Source organism: Lissotriton helveticus, chromosome 3_2 (genome assembly GCF_964261635.1).
Source record: "Lissotriton helveticus chromosome 3_2, aLisHel1.1, whole genome shotgun sequence".
NCBI lineage: Eukaryota > Metazoa > Chordata > Amphibia > Caudata > Salamandridae > Lissotriton > Lissotriton helveticus.
The window spans coordinates 383,688,348-383,706,744 of NC_136062.1; the positions used below are offsets into that span (position 1 = coordinate 383,688,348).

Consider the following 18,397-nt stretch of genomic DNA (forward strand, 5'->3'; position numbering starts at 1 on the left):
CTGGGAGGATTGTGTTGGTCTCTGGTCAAGGCACTGCCGGCATCCCCACTTTTGTGTTTTTTAATGGGGCTCCATTTAGAATGTGTCGCTGTGGCCTGGCGTTTGTGGTCTGTGACTCTTGCCCTACGGGTTCGGTCTTTCGTCGCTGGCTCGTGCTCATTTTCGAAGATGGCATTGGCACTTCCATTGTTGAAGGTTGGGCCTATGGGCATACCACCCTAAAACCACCTGATCTCATCTGATCTCAGAAGTTGAGCAGGGTCAGGCCTGGTTTGTACATGGATGGGAGACCACTTGGGAATACCAGATGCTTCACGATATTTCATACATCATGTAGCAGTTATACATTTTGTTACGAAGATAATTTAAAATAAAAGGGGAAAAAACAAGAAAAGAAAATTGATGCGAAAAAGGATATGGGATCCAGTCTGCATAATGTATCTCGAGTCCAGGTGTGGGGTTGATGCCCCTTATGTCTGGGATGGAATGCTAGCCTTGGTTTGAGCCGCAGCTGCGTGTGGCCTTCAGACTGTATGTTGATGGTCTATTGTTGTGTCCGCACCCGTGGCTGTTTTTTAGGTCGTGGATCCTTCAGCATTTGGATCCGGATGGCTCCCTCTACTTCCTCTGGGTGCGCAGAAGTGATATGGGTTCCTCTGGTTTCTGTGTTGGGTCACAGAATGTTGTCCTCTCTGTGAGAGTAGAGGTGGTTCTGTGTAGGCTCTTGGCACTCGATTATTGTTGGGCGGTCTGACTCAGTTGTCTGTTTCTATTTTGTTTGCTATGTCCTCATTGTGTAAGTAGGTAGGTGAGGGAGGTAATGCGTCCATTACCTATCGATAATGGAATTACTGCTAGTTCTTCTCCTACGCCTTCCTTCCTGGTCCCTCCCGGTACGGACTAACTGAGTGTCTGGGTTGGCTTGAGGAGGGGGTGAGGGGTGTTTCTATGTTGAAGAGGGAGGGGTCTACTGGAGGCAAGAGAGCCTCATTGGTTAAGTAGGAAGGCGAGGGAGTAGGACTAGGAAGAATGCGAAAACCAGTAAGTAATGGACGCATTATGTCATCAATAGGGAGAAAATATTGGTAAAACACAGAAAAAGCCGGGTGGGTGTGTGTTAAGGTTTCCTACGCCCAAGAATGGTGATAGGAGTTACTGGGCTGAAGTCAAAACCTAATTTGCTGTTGGAGTGCTCCACAATCATTAACAAAAGGCTAGTGTTTCTCGCACTTTGCACCACGTGGCACTTGTGCACAAATGCTACTTCTGCACCAGGCCTTACCTAGGCACTAGCCCTGTACTGTGGAAGAATTGTGCACCGCTGATTAATTAAATGAATGACCGCTATTTGACTATGTAGTGTCCCCACCAAGAAAAGCCTAAAAAATGGACCAGAAGTTTAAAACCCAATGTGCGGCGTCAGCAATATAATTTGCCAGCAGGAAGGGGGCAGGTATTGATACATTTAATGGTTATTGTAAAAAATATTATATAAAAAATTCTCAATCTCATTTACCAAACGCTTCAACAATTTTTTTTAAACTCAAAACACAGAAAACCGCTATTGAGTTGTACTTACTTGATGAGATGTGGTTAAATCTGATGCAAACATATATTTTAAAATCTTAGCTAAAAGTACGAGAATGTATTCACTAAATGGACCTTGTCTAATGCAGCGGGCTGTATTAAAAGCAGACATGTAGTAGAATGTGTGCTCTAAACGGTAAACGTAAGGAAGATGAAAAACTCTGCCTGCTTTCGGGTTTCAATTTCACAGTGCTGTAAAGAACATGTGTTACTAATCCAAATGTTGGCAGAGTAGTCTGTGCCTACCCCACTTTCAGAACCTTCCCAAACAGGAAGTTATGTACCAGGAGGAGGGGATGTTTGGCTTTAAACAAATCAAAACAGGAGCTGACGAAGCAATTATGGCCAGTTGTGGTGATGCCTGACCCACAGCCACCGAGACAAGGTATTCACCTCAAAGTAAAGTCATTGATAGGGGATTTTTTTTCTTTCTAGATTGAGTCAGAGGCGCATAGCGTCTCCAAAAGCTGATATATCAGTGTCTCCTAAAAAACTCTACATTTTCATACACACTAACTACTACAATTATATGGTAATCGCGTACATCCCAACCCCACCCTTTAATCCAAGATTTAGGATGACGGAATACATGTCTGTTTTCAGGATATCCACATAAAAATAAATTTACATAGAAAAAAAAAATTTAAATGCATTTACACAGTCGTTGGTTATCCTCAAAATTGTGCACGGGTGTGCCTTTCCTGGTTCTCTGCTGGGCTAAAGATGCTATCCTGGTCCCCTGCTGGGCTGAAGACCTCTGCTGGGCTAAAGATGCTATTCTGGTCCTATGCTGGGCTGAAGATGCTGTCTTGGTCCTGTTCTGGGATAAAGATGCTATCCTGATCCTCTACTGTGCTGACGATGCTAGCCATGCTGATAGAGGAGCTCAATCCTGATGCCCTCTTTCTGACAGAGACATGGCTCCAGCTAGAAACTGATCCTGTTACAGTATGGGCCACCCCCCAAGGCTACACCCTTAAGCGACTGGACCGCCTGACAGACAGAGGTGGTGGGTTGGCCATCATTTATAGAGATAACTATAGATGTTGTGTCACTTCCTCCACTACGCCAGTCTGTGAGAGTCTACACTTTACTCTCGAATTTTCTCCTACCACCACCTTTTCTGGTATTTTAGTTTATCGACCACCTGGTACCCCTAGCGATTTCGTCACCAATATGACGGATATAGCTGCCAACCTAGTACTAACCTCGGCAAATTTTACCTTGCTGGGCGACTTGAATCTGCATCTTGACGATCCGCTTGATTCAGCAGCTAACAGCCTTCGATCGAACCTCCAGGCCATTGACTTGTCCCAAAAAGGTTTCCACCCAACCCATACCAAGGGACATCTTCTAGACCACATCTATAGCAATCTAGATAGCCTAACTGCCGAGGCACCCATACCACTGCCCTGGACTGACCATTTTTTAATACCCTTTACATGGTCCACAAGCACCCCTCCCACCTTACAAAATCACAATAAACACTGGGGAATAAAATGGACCTCGCTTCCGCTTCCCGAATGGAAATTGGCTCTCACCGAACACCCACCCCAGAAGGTGACTAATCCTAACACAGCCACTGTCAATTTTGACAACTGGATTTCTAGTACCCTTGATCAAGTCCTTCCGAAGGCTCCCCTGCAATCGATAAAACGATCCAAAGTCGCCCCCTGGTACTCTCCTGCTCTTAGAACTATGAAACAATCCTGCTGCAAACTTGAGAGAACCTGGAGACAAGAGCACTCTCAACTAAAGAAGGTAGAGTATAGAGCTGCAATAAAGCTCTATAAAAATGAAATAAAATCTGCACAAGCCCAGTTTTACGAATGCAAAATTAATCTTGCCACAAACTCCCCTAAAGAAATTTTTTAAATTGCTAAATCTTTAATTCCCCCCCCCCCCTGAGCGTCTGTCATCTGACGGCGCACAAACCCGCTGTAACAACTTAGCCACTTTCTTCTCTCAGAAGATCCAGGTCATCTATTCCTCATTTACCACTGGTAGTGGGGACCTGGAATTGACCTCCACAACAGATCCTGAATTTCCCGCCCCCTGTCTGTTGGACAAAATCCCACTCCTTGACTCCATCACATTAGATAGAATGATCCCCAAAGTCACCTCGGGATCTCCGAATGACCCAGCACCTCCGCAGGCTTTAACTAAGGTCTTTGATGCCATTCGCCCGGTCATTCTGGTTGTCCTCAATGCCTCTATCACTTCCAACTCCGTCCCAGCCCCATGGAAGTGTGCGATGGTCAAAGCCTTATTGAAAAAGCCTACCTTGGACCAGAACAACATGGCCAATTTTCGCCCAATCTCCTTGCTTCCCTGGATGAGCAAACTACTTGAGAGGCACGTCAATAACATCTTAGTAGATTATTTAGAATCTAATAATCTGCTACGTGTCTCTCAGACCGGGTTTCGCCCTCAGCACGGCACTGAAACTGCCCTTTTAGCAGTTACGGAAGAAGCTAGAACTGTGCTGGACCGGTGAGGAAAAGCTGCCATTATACTACTCGATCTCAGTGCCGCGTTCGACACGGTTAACCATGCCAGACTATTATATCGTCTGAAGGGCATGGGCGTGTCGGGCGCGGCTCTGGAATGGCTGACCTCCTTCCTGGATGAGCGATTCTTCCAGGTGTGTGAGGGCGAGACAGTCTCCCCCAAGCATCCACTCAGCTGTGGGGTTCCCCAGGGCTCCTCCCTGAGCCCCACTCTTTTTAATGCCTACATGCAACCTCTAGAAAAGATAGTTCATCCCTTCGGTGTGCGTATTGTCACCTACGCCGACGATACCCAACTAGTGGTCTCTCTGGACCATACTGAGGGGTCATCCAACACCCTAGGCCCCTGTCTAGAGGCTGTTGCTGAGTGGATGCAATCTTCTTGTCTCAAACTCAACGGGGAGAGGACGGAGATTATGCTACTGGGCAACCCCCCACTGACCACCTTAGCCTCCATCTGGCCCACATGTCTCGGTCTTCCTCCCCCCCCCCAAAACCCAGATAAAGAGCCTTGGAATCTGGCTCGATAAAGCGCTAGACTGTTCGGTCCAAGCGACCAAAACTGCCTCTACATGTGTCGGGCTAATGAAAATACTCCGTATCAGGGCCTGGACCATGGCTCTCCTCGCCTGGAATGGAAGTAGGGGGAGCCCTACTTCCATTCCAGGCGAGGAGAGTCATGGTCCAGGCCCTGATACTCTCCCGCCTAGATTATGGAAATGCGTTATACATAGGAGCTCTGGCAGCAGTGACCAACAGGCTTCAAGTCACGCAAAACTGTGCCGCCCAATTACTGTTCAATATTCCCCGCTGGCAGTCAGCCAAGAAAGCCCTAAAAGAACTCCACTGGCTTCCAGTGGCCGCCAGAGCACAGTTCAAGGCCATGTGCATTCTGCACAAATCCTTCCACCGAACAGGCCCTACCATCTTGTTCCCCTTAGTTGTGCCCTACGCTCCGACAAGAGCCCTCCGCTCTAGCTCACTGCATCTCGCAACTACTACCAAAATTAACAAAGCCCGATGAGGCGGCCGCTCCTTTTCCCACACCGCCACGAGGCTCTGGAATTCTCTCCCCCTAGTCCTTAGAGAGAATAATAACCGGATGTCATTTAGGAAAGCTCTGAAAACTCATCTATTTGCAAAAACGTGCTGATCCACCCTATAGCTTGCCACAGTAACCAGTCAAAGCGCTGCGAGGCCTCCGGGTAGTTACGCGCTATATAAGTGCAATTTTTCATTTCATTTCATCCTGGTCCTCCGCTGGGCTAAAGATGCTATCCTGGTCCTCTGCCGGGCTACAGTTGCTATACTGGTCCTCTGCCGGGCTACAGTTGCTATCCTGGTCCTCTGCTGGGCTGAAGATGTTATCCTGGTCCCCTGCTGGGCTGAAGATGCTGTCTTGGTCCCCTGCTGGGCTGAAGATGCTATCCTGGTCCTCTGCTGGGCTGAAGATGCTATCCTGGTCATTTTCTGGGATGAAGATGCTATACTGGTCCTCTGCTGGGCTACATATGCTATCCTGGTCCCCTGATGGGCTGAAGATGCTATCCTGGTCCCCTGCTGGGCTGAAGATGCTATCCTGGTCCCCTACTGGGCTGAAGATGCTATCCTGGTCCTTTTCTGGGATGAAGATGCTATACTGGTCCTCTGCTGGGCTACAGATGCTTTCCTGGTCCCCTGCTGGGCTGAAGATGCTATCCTGGTCCCCTGCTGGGCTGAAGATGCTATCTTGGTCCCCTGCTGGGCTGAAGATGCTATCTTGGTCCTCTGCTGGGCTGAAGATGCTATCTTGGTCCTCTGCTGGGCTGAAGATGCTATCCTGGTCCTTTTCTGGGATGAAGATGCTATACTGGTCCTCTGCTGGGCTACAGATGCTTTCCTGGTCCCCTGCTGGGCTGAAGATGCTATCCTGGTCCCCTGCTAGGCTGAAGATGCTATCTTGGTCCCCTGCTGGGCTGAAGATGCTATCTTGGTCCTCTGCTGGGCTGAAGATGCTATCTTGGTCCCCTGCTGGGCTGAAGATGCTATCTTGGTCCCCTGCTGGGCTGAAGATGCTATCCTGGTCCCCTGCTGGGCTGAAGATGCTATCCTGGTTCCCTGCTGGGCTGAAGGTGCTATCTTGGTCCCCTGCTGGGCTGAAGATGCTATCTTGGTCCCCTGCTGGGCTGAAGTTGCTATCTTGGTCCTGTTCTGGGATGAAGATGCTATCCTGGTCCTCTGCTGGGCTAAAGATGCTCTCCTGGTCCTTTTCTGGGATGAAGATGCCACTGAAATCTATATGAATGATCCCACCAACACCTCCTGCTACCACTGTTCCCGATGCAAAGAGCCTGTGGAAAAGCACAGGTGGTGTACTTCAACACAACGGGCCACCTTTCCAGCCTAAACACCAACCCTGATGGAGCAACAGAGGAAAATATCCATTAAAAAAGATGGCCGGCCTCACATTTGGACCTCCAGGGTAGGCAGGCGCCATCTAGGTTGCTCCATCGTAACGTTGGCATACGAAGGCCAAACTTTCTTAGTGTCACCTGGCCAAGATGGACTTGATCCAGGAGGGGGTGTGGTGGTCGTGGCACAATCCCACGTCTTAGAGGGGTGCACTCTTCTCACCCCCACAAATCTTCTGAATGCCTTTCTTTGTTCTAAACTTTGTAGCCCATGATGTTAGCTTGAACCATATGTGCTCTAATGTATGCAGGCACTTCATAAACTGGTTCTTATTTCCTCCCAACATCAACACCTGACGTACCCTGAAAACTAGACGCGTGTTTGGCTTGTAAGCCGAGCTTCGGTCTGCCTACATTCACCTTGACTGCCTTGTTCATGCATAGACGCCTGGCCTGGAAAAAATCCCTTCCAAACTTCATTAATGCTTCAATTTAACGTTAACGCCAATTTCCCCCATCCAGGTATGTTGCGGTGGGCTGTGTCAATGGAAGCCGAACAAGTTGTGAACCTCACTCCATATTTTCCCTCTTTCGGGGCCATAAATTAATTCCATATGTTGTATGGATATGTGAGACATCGACCCTGCTCAGAGAAATTGCGCTTAGTGCACCTCTTCAGTGAATCGTCATTTACCCTGTTTCCGGTAGGCGGGTGTTGAATTTGGGCTGGTGATCAGGGTTTCTACATGTATCGTTTTTCTTCTACACAGAGGCAGAGTGTAAAAACTACTAATTGGCTCATAGATTTTGTAGAGGCAAACTAGAAATATTGTATTATTTCAGCCTTAGAAGGGCTGTTAACACTGCACTATTTGTAGCATCAATGTGCTATAGATATGACACTATATTGATCACAAATTTGGGATTTGGTAGATGCAGAGTGTAAACATTTCATAATTTGTATCAGATCAGACAAAGAAATGCTGTAAACTATGCATTATTTGTGGAATGAATCTATTAATCTGCTTTAGAAACAACACTATATTGATCACAGATTTGGTAGATGCACAGTGTACAATCAACACCATTTGTATAATGCATTTGGTAGAGGCAGATTGAAAAGACCTCTTTGTATCTTGTATTAGGTGGAGGCAGACTGTAAACACTGTATTATTTGTACAGCGGGATAGGTTGATGTGGCTGTGCACATTCCACTATTCGTATCATGCATTTGGTAGAGGCAGACTGTAAAGACCTCTCTTTGTATCATGTATTAGGTTCCGGTATTCTATAGTTATTGCATTATTTGTACAGAGCATTAGGTGTAGGAGGCTGTACACATTGCGCTACTTGCATCATTGATTTGGTAGAGACAGGCTATAAGCTGTTTCCTATCTGTATCATCCATTTGGTAGAGGCAGACTATAAAGACCTCTCTTTGTATCATATATTTGGTGGCAGCAAACTGTAGATATTGCATCATTTGTGCAACGGATTAGGTAGAGGAGCCTGCATGTGTGGCACTATTTGTATCAATGATTTAGCAGAGACAGGCTATAAGCTGTTACCTATTTGTATCATGTATTTAGTAGAGGCAGATTGTAAAGACTTCTCTGTGTATAATAAATGAGGTGGAGACAAACTGTAGACATTGCCATATTTGTACAATGGATTAGGTGAAGGAGCCTGCACACGTGGCACTATTTGTATAATTGATTTGGTAGAGACAGGCTATTAGCTGTTTTCTATTTCTATCTTGCATTTGGTAGAGGCAGGCTGTAAATACCTGCCTTTGTATCATGTATTAGGTGGCGGCGGACTGTAGACATTGCATTATTTGTACAACGGATGAGGTAGAGGAGCCTGCACATGTTGCACTATTTGCATCATTGATTTGTTTGAGACAGGCTATCAACTGATTCCTATTTGCATCGTGCATTTATTAATGGCAGATTGTAAAGGCTCCTTTTGGATCATGTATTACGTGGTGGTAGACTTCAAACGTTGCATTATTTGTACAGCAGATTAGGTGACGAGCCTGCACATATGGCACTATTTGTATCATGCAATTAGTAGAGACAGGCTATATAAGCTGTTACCTATTTGTATCATGCATTTAGTAGAGACAGGCTATATAAGCTGTTACTTATTTGTATTATGCATTTAGTAGAGGCAGGCTATATAAGCTGTTACCTATTTGTATCATGCACTTAGTAGAGGCAGGCTATATAAGCTGTTACCTATTTGTATCATGCATTTAGTAGAGACAGGTTGTTAAGACTCCTCTGTGTATCATAAATGAGGTGGAGACAAACTGTAGACATTGCCATATTTGTACAACAGATTAGGTGACGGAGCCTGCACATGTGGCACTATTTGTATCAGTTAGTAGAGTCAGGCTATAGAGTGTTTTCTATTTCTATCTTGTATTTGGTAGAGGCAGACTGTAAATACCTTCCTTTGTATCATGTATTAGGTGGCGGCGGACTGTAGACATTGCATTATTAGCACAATGGATTAGGTGAGGAAGCCGCACACATTACACTATTGCCACATTGATTTGGTAGAGACAGGCGAGCTGTTTCCTATTTGTATCTTGCATTTGGTAGAGGCAGACTGTAAATACCTTCCTTTGTATCATGTATTAGGTGGCGGCGGACTATAGACATTGCATTATTTGTACAATCGATTAGGTGAGGAAGCCTGCACACATTACACTATTGCCACATTGATTTGATAGAGACAGGCGAGCTGTTTCCTATTTGTATCTTGCATTTGGTAGAGGCAGACTGTAAATGCCTTCCTTTGTATCATGTATTAGGTGGCGGCGGACTGTAGACATTGCATTATTGGCACAATGGATTAGGTGAGGAAGCCTGCACACATTACACTATTGCCACATTGATTTGGTAGAGACAGGCTAGCAGTTTCCTATTTGTATCTTGCATTTGGTAGAAGCAGACTGTGGACAGCGCCCTATTTCTGTCTTGGGTTCGAGACAGGCAGTTTGTAGCATGAGTATGAGACAAGCAGGCTGTGGGCACTGCGCTACTTGTAAAATGGATTTGTTGGAGACTGGCATGAAACATTACAATATTTGTAGACTAAAGTTGACGCAGACAGGTAGCAAGCACAGCTATTTGTATCACACGCATAATGGCCGGAACATACAACGTTCTAGTGCGTGACAAATGCCCCTGTCGGATTACCGCACAAAAGGCTGTCTAAAATCGTTAACAATCTTTTAACCAGACCTGAAAAGCAATAAGGGGTGAGGACTTGGAATCGGAAATGACCCACTACTGAAAACATCACATCACAGGAAGTGGCTTTGTGTGAACTCTGACCTATGCATTGACGTGCCTGCTTCTAGAGATGTGTAGAGTGTACAGTGTGCATTAGTGTAGCTTGTGGTTAACCGTTTAAAAGCTGTGCGTGCCTGGCGCATGTGAGTTCCTTCGTTGTTCTCAATGAGTTCATTTATTGATAACCACTTCACTTCGGATTAATTCAATAATGCTGATACTGGGGCTCTTGTCCACCGCTGCCTGCTGCCACACGAACACTGACTCGAGCGCTGTTTACTAAAACCACAGTTTATATCCCTAACTCTGCCATGTTTTGTTGTACAGAGTACAAACATTTTTTTCGTGGCACAAACAATGGTCAGTCATAAGCTTTTATTCGATATGCAAGATATCTTATAAGCACATTTACAATACAATCAATACAATGTACAAAAAATCATTGCCGCAAGAAGTCAGTATAAAAATATTAAAAGAGATAAGAAGATGTGAAAGACCATTAATAAATTAACTAAAAAGAGAATTAAACAGCTACTGACAATCTCTTACATCGAATAAGCCAAAACTGTTTTAAAAATTTAGCTATTCCGCACACAATAGGAGGGGAAGTGTCCGTGCTTAGGATACGCAAGGCTACTAAGTGACTGCGTGTGCCCATATTCCGGCAGAGTGGTTTCAGCCAGAAACTCCTAGGCCTTGCGTAATCCGGGCATTCAAACAAAACATGCACAATGGACTCAACCTTACTCGGGCAAGATGCACAGTTGGGAGAAGTACGGGCCACAAGAGACCATTTCGATACCAAAGCACCTAGCGGGAGGGAACCAACTCTGAATTTAAAATAAAGTGCTCGGTCAAAGGGGAAAGTAATCAAGTCCAGGTAGGGTTCAAAGGCCACAGTGTCTTTAATTTGTAGAAAGGCGGCAGTGGACCTGCAGTGGTTAGAGGTTGTAATTAGACGCTCCGCAGTCCATTTCCAATAAAGCGCCTTAACAACTTCTTTTGGAGGGGCTGAACGAGATGACCAGCAATCTCCTAGGCCGATGTTCTCCAAAAGCTTTTTGGTGTCACTTAACCATCTTATCTTAGCCCAACCCCCCTGGCTCATTATATCTCCCAGGGCATCAGCATAGGGTTTTAATTCTTCGCTCCTCCAAATCCTTGTCCACAACAGGAGCGGGCGAAGCTGGGCCTGGTCTTTGATGTTTTTACATCCCATGTCCATCCACACTGGTACTGATGGTGTGCTCAATGGAACAGAGATGAAAGATTTTAGAAGCTTGCTCTCTGCTGTCACTAGGGCATCCATTCGGCAGTGGCCCCACAATTCTGCCCCATACAAGGCTGATGTCGCTACTTTGGCCTTGTAGATGTCGAGTACTGGGGTAAGTGATCTCCTGGTTGAGGCCCTGTATTCCCTCATGAGAGCTCCTCCTACTCTCCTATGATTTAGGACCATTTTATCAATGTGGTTAGCCCAAGACATCCTGTCCGTAATCCGGATACCTAGGTAGTCGAATTCGGCTACTTTCTCTAGGGGGATAGAATTAAGTGTAGGTGGGCAGCCCAATTTTTTAGGTGGATTTACAACTAAGTATTTCGTTTTGTCCACATTTATTATTAACCCTTTTGCCTCACAGAACTCCTGGAATCGTGTTAATAATTTCTGCAGGCCTTGTGGGGTCTTCGAGATCAGGAGCGTGTCATCCGCAAAGAGCAGGGTTGGGATGCGAACACCTCCAAGACAGGGGGCGTCGGCTGGTTCTTGTTGAAGATGTTTTACCACCCCATTCAGATATAGCGAGAATAGGGTGGGCGCCAAGACGCAGCCCTGTCTTACGCCCCTGGACACTGGTATCTTATCAGTGAGCTCTCCGTTTTTACCCCAACGGACCTGTGCAAAGGTGTGGGCATGAAGGCTTATGAGAAGGGACAAGATGTAAGGGGGTAATCCCAACTCATAAAGGACCCTCCAGAGCTCTTCCCGGGGAACTAGGTCAAAGGCAGTCTTCAGATCTATAAAGGCTAAGTAAAGACTACCCTTGCCTAGTTCCACCACCTTCCACCCCAAAAGGGACAGCCTAAACACCTGCTCTATAGTCCCCATACCAGCCCGGAAACCTGCCTGAAAGTCTGATAGGATTTTATTCTCCTCCACCCAATGGAGAATCCTACCAAGGATAGCTTTACCAGCTATCTTTTGGGTGGAGTCTATCAGACTTATGGGGCGATAGTTGCCCGGGGTTTCCCTACACCCTTTTTTATAAATGGGTACAACCACCGCCCCTTTCCAGGATTCAGGCACTGCTCCTCCCCTCATAATATCATTTAGGAGAGCTGCTATGATCCTTCCCCAATCCGCTGGGTAAGCCCTCATTAAGTCACCCGGAAGGCCATGCTTATGTGCAGTGTAAAGCAGAGGGAACTCTCTCTAGCGAGCTCTCACTCCAGTGTCACACTGAGGGAACTCTCTCTAGCGAGCTCTCACTCCAGTGTCACACTGACGGAACTCTCTCTAGCGAGCTCTCACTCTACTGTGTCACGCTGAGGGAACTCTCTCTAGCGAGCTCTCACTACACTGTGTCACACTGAGGGAACTCTCTCTAGCGTGCTCTCACTCCAGTGTCACACTGAGGGAACTCTCTCTAGCGAGCTATCACTCCACTGTGTCACGCTGAGAGAACTCTCTCTAGCAAGCTCTCACTCCGCTGTGTAACACTGAAGGAACTCTCTCTAGCAAGCTTTCACTCCGCTGCGTCACACTGAGGGAACTCTCTCTAGCGAGCTCTCGGTCCGCTGTGTCACACTGAGGGAACTCTCTCTAGCGAGCTCTCAGTCCGCTGTATCACACTGAAGGAACTCTCTCTAGCGAGCTCTCACTCTGCTGTGTCACACTGAGGGAACTCTCTCTAGCGAGCTCTCAGTCCGCTGTATCACACTGAAGGAACTCTCTCTAGCGAGCTCTCAGTCCGCTGTGTCACACTGAGGGAACTCTCTCTAGCGAGCTCTCAGTCCGCTGTGTCACACTGAGGGAACTCTCTCTAGTGAGCTCTCACTCCCCTGTCTCACGCTGAGAGAACTCTCTCTAGCGAGCTCTCACTCCGCTGTGTCACACTGAGGGAACTCTCTCTAACGAGCTCTCACTCCGCTGTGTCACGCTGAGGGAACTCTCTCTAGCGAGCTCTCAGTCCACTGTGTCACACTGAAGGAACTCTCTCTAGCGAGCTCTCACTCCACTGTGTCACACTAAGGGGACTCTCTCTAGCGAGCACTCAGTCCACTGTATCACACTGAAGAAACTCTCTCTAGCGAGCTCTCACTCCGCTGTGTCACGCTGAGTGAACTCTCTCTAGCGAGCTCTCAGTCCACTGTGTCACACTGAGGGAACTCTCTCTAGTGAGCTCTCACTCTGCTGTGTCACACTGAGGGAACTTTCTCTAGCGAGCTCTCAGTCCACTGTGTCATACTGAGGGAACTCACTCTAGTGAGCTCTCAGTGCGCTGTGTCACACTGATGGAACTCTCTCTATCGAGCTCTCACTCCGCTGTGTCACACTAAGGAAACTCTCTCTAGCGAGCTCTCAGTTCGCTGTGTCACACTGAAGGAACTCTCTCTAGCGAGCTCTCATTCCACTGTGTCACACTGAAGGAACTCCCTCTAGCAAGCTCTCATTCCACTGTGTCACACTAAGGGAACTCTCACTAGCGAGCTCTCAGTCCGCTGTATCACACTGAAGGAACTCTCTCTAGCGAGCTCTCACTCCGCTGTGTCACGCTGAGGGAACTCTCTCTAGCGAGCTCTCAGTCCGCTGTATCACACTGAAGGAACTCTCTCTAGCGAGCTCTCAGTCCGCTGTGTCACACTGAGGGAACTCTCTCTAGCGAGCTCTCAGTCCACTCTGTCACACTGAAGGAACTTTCGCTAGCAAGCTCTTATTCCACTGTGTCACACTAAGGGAACTCTCTCTAGCGAGCTCTCAGTCCGCTGTATCACACTGAAGGAACTCTCTCTAGCGAGCTCTCACTCCGCTGTGTCACGCTGAGGGAACTCTCTCTAGCGAGCTCTCAGTCCGCTGTATCACACTGAAGGAACTCTCATTAGCGAGCTCTCACTCCACTGTGTCACACTGTGGGAACTCTCTGGAGTGAGTTGTCACTACAGTGTCACACTGAGGGAACTCTCTCTAGTGAGCTCTCACTCCGCAGTGTCACACTTAGGGAACTCTCTCGGAGTAGTCACTCCAGTGTCAGACAGAGGGCACTCTCTCTCTCTCTCTCTCTATCCAGCTCTCCCTGAAGTCCAGTTCTTTTGGTGTTGTATATGGTGTTGTCACTTCTAATGCTCTCTTTCTCTCCTCCGCAGGTGTGCTCTCCCTCCCCGCGTACTTCAGTCCTTACAACGACGGCTCTATGTGCAAGGACGAGCGGGCTGACGCCTACGCCCAGCTGGAGCTGCGCACCCTGGAGCAGTCCCTCCTGGCCACCTGCGTGGGGAGCATCTCCGAGCTGAGTGAGTATGAGGCCGGCGAGCCCCGGGGGGGGGTGGGGCAAAGGAGAGGGCAGTGCTTAATTTGAGCAGGTGCTTTCAGGTGCTCCGCACTTCTTTCACAGGGCCGGGGCTACAATTTCTGACCCTGCAGTTGGTGGTCTCAATGTTAATTGTTCAAATTCAAAATAAAAAGAATAACTTACATTGCATGGTGATAGGCTGGTAAATGTTCATAGACAGGCCAGCATAGGCCTGTCCAGGCAGGCATGATTGTGTATCACCACGTTAGTGATGATGTCATCTTGCCGATCACAAATCTAAGAAGTCAGCGACAAACTATGTCTTGCATTCTATTCCCCGAGTCTGCTGCACCCTGCCACTGCCTGATCCTATGCCTCCCATTGGATAACTGTAGTTGGGGGCTGGCCCATGAAGGAGTTGAGGCAAAGAAGCTGCGAGAGCGCATTTGGAACTTGGGAGTGAGGGCTCTTGAGGAAGAATAAACTAAAGTAGTGTGGACTTTCCACTTGTTGCGTAGCCAGAGTAGCATATCCTGCAGCCGTGCATTGCTGCTATCCTCAACGTGCTCGATGCGGCTGTGGCCCAACACAACTTTTGTGTGCCATGGCGTCGCCTGTAGAATCTGTGCGCTGCACCCCAGCATGGTAATTGCTGAGCGTGCGTGAGTCCAGTTGGCACCACAGCCATACTTACCGGCACTGGCAGCATTACGGCTGGGGACAATGCCTGTGCTGTAGCAGGCAGGGTCACAGCAAGCTTAGCAGGGGATGCCGATGCCGTCGCCATCCCTGGACCTACTAATTACAGGCAGCACTAGCAGTGACTTCACCTGCTGTGCTCGAGCAGCCGTCTGTTCCGCAATAAAGCCAGTGATACTGCACTGATTAATATATGCAAAAAAGCATTTTCATTTGGTGTACATTTTGTTTTTGCACTTTGTGTAGGTAAGAAAGTAACACACATGTCATCTTCCTCTTCTTTAGGAAAGACAACAAGAAAACGCCGAGTACAAAGTAGCAGGGACATGGACATGCTGACGATAGAAGTCACAGGCAGCAGCAGTGTTATAAATGAGAGAGAGAGCAGGAGTAAAGAGGAGAAAGAAACAACAGGAGAGGAGAGAGATAACATGGAGCTAAGTAGAAGAAAAGGAGAGCAAATCAGATACAAAGAGGAAGCAGCCATGATGTGAAGATGAGAGCATGAAGAAGAGAGAAGATAGAATGAAAGGATCTGGAGGACAGGACAGGGGAAAAAAAGCAGACAAATGATAAAACGGAGACACACCTAATCACTGCTAGAAGAGTGATCGTAAAGAGCCAAGATCGAGGGGAGAGAGAGCAGAGCATGGATAAAAGTGAAGAGGAAAAATGGCAGGGCTAGAATGAATAGAGGGCAAATCAGAAATACAGGGAACAAGGTAACACACCAGGTGTGACAAAGATGATCGAAAACAATTAGAGAGGTGAGAGGATAGACGCTTAGAGCAAAGACTTAGGGGACAGAGACTGAGAATAGAGACTGTGGCAGTGAGAGTGTTGAAAGTGGGGTTCACCGGAGGAAGAAGTGAGCTGAGGTCTCCTTGGCAACATTTTCAGCACCTGCACTTCTTTTTTTTACAAATAAAGCACTGGGAGAGGGGGGGTGCAGGCGGGGCAGGAGGAGATGGCAAGAGTGCTTTTGATGGGGACAGGTGGTATGTAGACTCACCTGCCGCATAAGGAGAAAAAAGCTGAGCCCTGAGGGTGGTCCTGCTCTCCACCGGGTGCTCTGTGCCTGCAAGTAGAAAGGTTTCCCTCCCTCCCCACGGCCATGTCTCTTGGAACACGGGACAACATATTCTCGCATGGGCTGCTGTCATTTCTCACAAAAAAAACTCCCTATCTACAGTAGGCATGACTCGTGCTCAGTTAAACTGCGGCCCCTACACTCAGGGAGGTGAGAGGGGCGCGATAGAAGCCACACTGGGCCTGCGTCACAAAGAGCACGTGTGTAAAGTCAATATGTGCCCCCTGTGGTTTCGTCAACATGTGGAACACACTTCCAACTCTTCTGGAACTCAGAAAGAACCCAGGAGTGCTCCAGGAATTCTTTCATTGTCGTTGGTTCTCTTGACTCCTCCAGTGCCAATATTTACGGATGCAGAACCTCCAACGAGTGCAAAACTCTGCATTCAAACCTTGATTCAAAACTCTGTTTACACATTTGAATTGTTGTTCTCTTCTGGGAAAAACGTCCTGATCAAGGAATCCTTACAGTTACACCTATAATAAATATAGGGGTGATCCTGCCCCAATCTGCCCTAGAAACACTTGCTCCACCTCAGACAGGGGTACATTTCCGTGCATTTCTATTGCAGGCGACTTCCAACATGGGGTATGTGAATATGAAATAAATGTAAGAGTTTGTAGGTGTTCACTAACTTTTGCATACTGCTTCACCCAGGAACTCAAAAAATTACACCCAGAAAGCTAAAATTCAGAGTGTATCATTTCTACAACACTAGTGTCATTTCTGCGTTTGCAAGTGCTGCTCAGAAACAGAACATTCCACCAGTCCTGAGTCAGTGACGCGGGCTCACCATTGTAACTGTGTGAAGCGGTACCTCAGGTTCACACCAAAGTGTGCACCTGAGTTTACCATGTGCACAGTAAATGCTTTATGACTCAGAACCAAAAGTTATATGTTCTTGTATTCTTCCTTAGCAGGTCCATTTACATTGTTCATCCATGCACGAGCTCAAATACCCTTATGTTCTTAGCCATGCACCGAAATGTACTATTGTTTCACTGCTCCTTTGTGTTTTCGATCACGACATATGCTGTGCTGTGATGTAAGTGGTGCATTGCACACCCCATAAGTCAAGTGTAAACATGCACAGCAGCAGATCTCCATTATATGAGTTAAAGGACACCCATCAACATCAGCGAGCTCAGGCACCAGCCCAAGTGAGGAGTAGGCCGAGCTCCGCATGTGGCCAGGCGCCTCTCTGGGAGTTTGCAACATCACACACACTCCTAAGTAGAGCCAGGTGTTCAGTGATGCCGCTGACACCATCTTCACAAAACTTGAGGTGTCGTGTCTAACGGCTGGTTTATATTACATGGGTTAAAACACTGGTTCCCTACTTTAGTTACATGCAGCAGTGCCTCATGCAGGTGTTTTAAATAACCCCTCCATAGGCTGGCATCAAACCATCGTTGCTCTCTTCCCCTGTATGGTTTATGATCGGAAGTGATGTTGTTGGGATCAACAATAATTATGTGTCAAATAAGGTGGAAAAAGAAGAGCCTGCTTCCTCTTAGATAATAATGATATTGTTCGGTTGGTACATCTTTTATCATCACAAGAAACAACACACACAGCATCCAAGAGAAAAAGGCATACCCAACAAACACCGCACAGAGGAGAATTATACAGACGCATCACTGTGTACACAACAAACACACACCATCCAAGAGAAAACTGCATTCCCACCCAAAAATAGCACAGAGGAGATTTATACAGTACCGTCACTGTGAACACAACAGCACTAACCACTGAGAAACCACACAAACACACACCATCCAAGAGAAAACTGCATTCCCACCCAACACAGCACAGAGGCGACTTATACAGCAGCATCACTGTGAGCACAACAGCACTAACCACTAAGAAAACACACATACAGCATCTATGAGAAAACTTCATACCCACCCTACATAGCACAGAGGCGACTTATACAGCAGCATCACTGTGAACACAACAGCACTAACTACTAAGAGACCACACTTCACACAGCAACCAATAGAAAACTGCACACCTACTCAACACAGCACAGAGGCGACTAATACAGTAGCATCACTGTGAGCACAACAGCACTTACCACTAAGAAACCGCACAAACACACACCATCCAAGAGAAAACTGCATTCCCACCCGACACAGCACAGAGGCGACTAATACAGTAGCGTCACTATGAGCACAGCAGCAATAACCTCTAAGAAACCACACAAACACACACCATCCAAGAGAAAACTGCATTCCTACCCAACACAGCACAGAGGCGACTTATACAGGAGCATCACTGTGAGCACAACAGCACTTACCACTAAGAA

The 18,397-nt window shown here is 47.2% G+C and overlaps 1 protein-coding gene and 1 pseudogene across 1 annotated transcript in view; both read left to right on the top strand.

Moving 5' to 3' along the window:
- Positions 1–18,397, top strand: part of ABTB2 (ankyrin repeat and BTB domain containing 2) — a 421,711-nt gene that overhangs the window by 272,843 nt on the left and 130,471 nt on the right. The window contains exon 2 of the mRNA XM_078684252.1: positions 14,155–14,301. Within this exon, the coding sequence (XP_078540378.1) occupies positions 14,155–14,301 (147 nt within the window). The remainder of the gene's footprint in view (positions 1–14,154; positions 14,302–18,397) is intronic.
- LOC144826677 (5S ribosomal RNA) lies at positions 201–319 on the top strand (annotated as a pseudogene).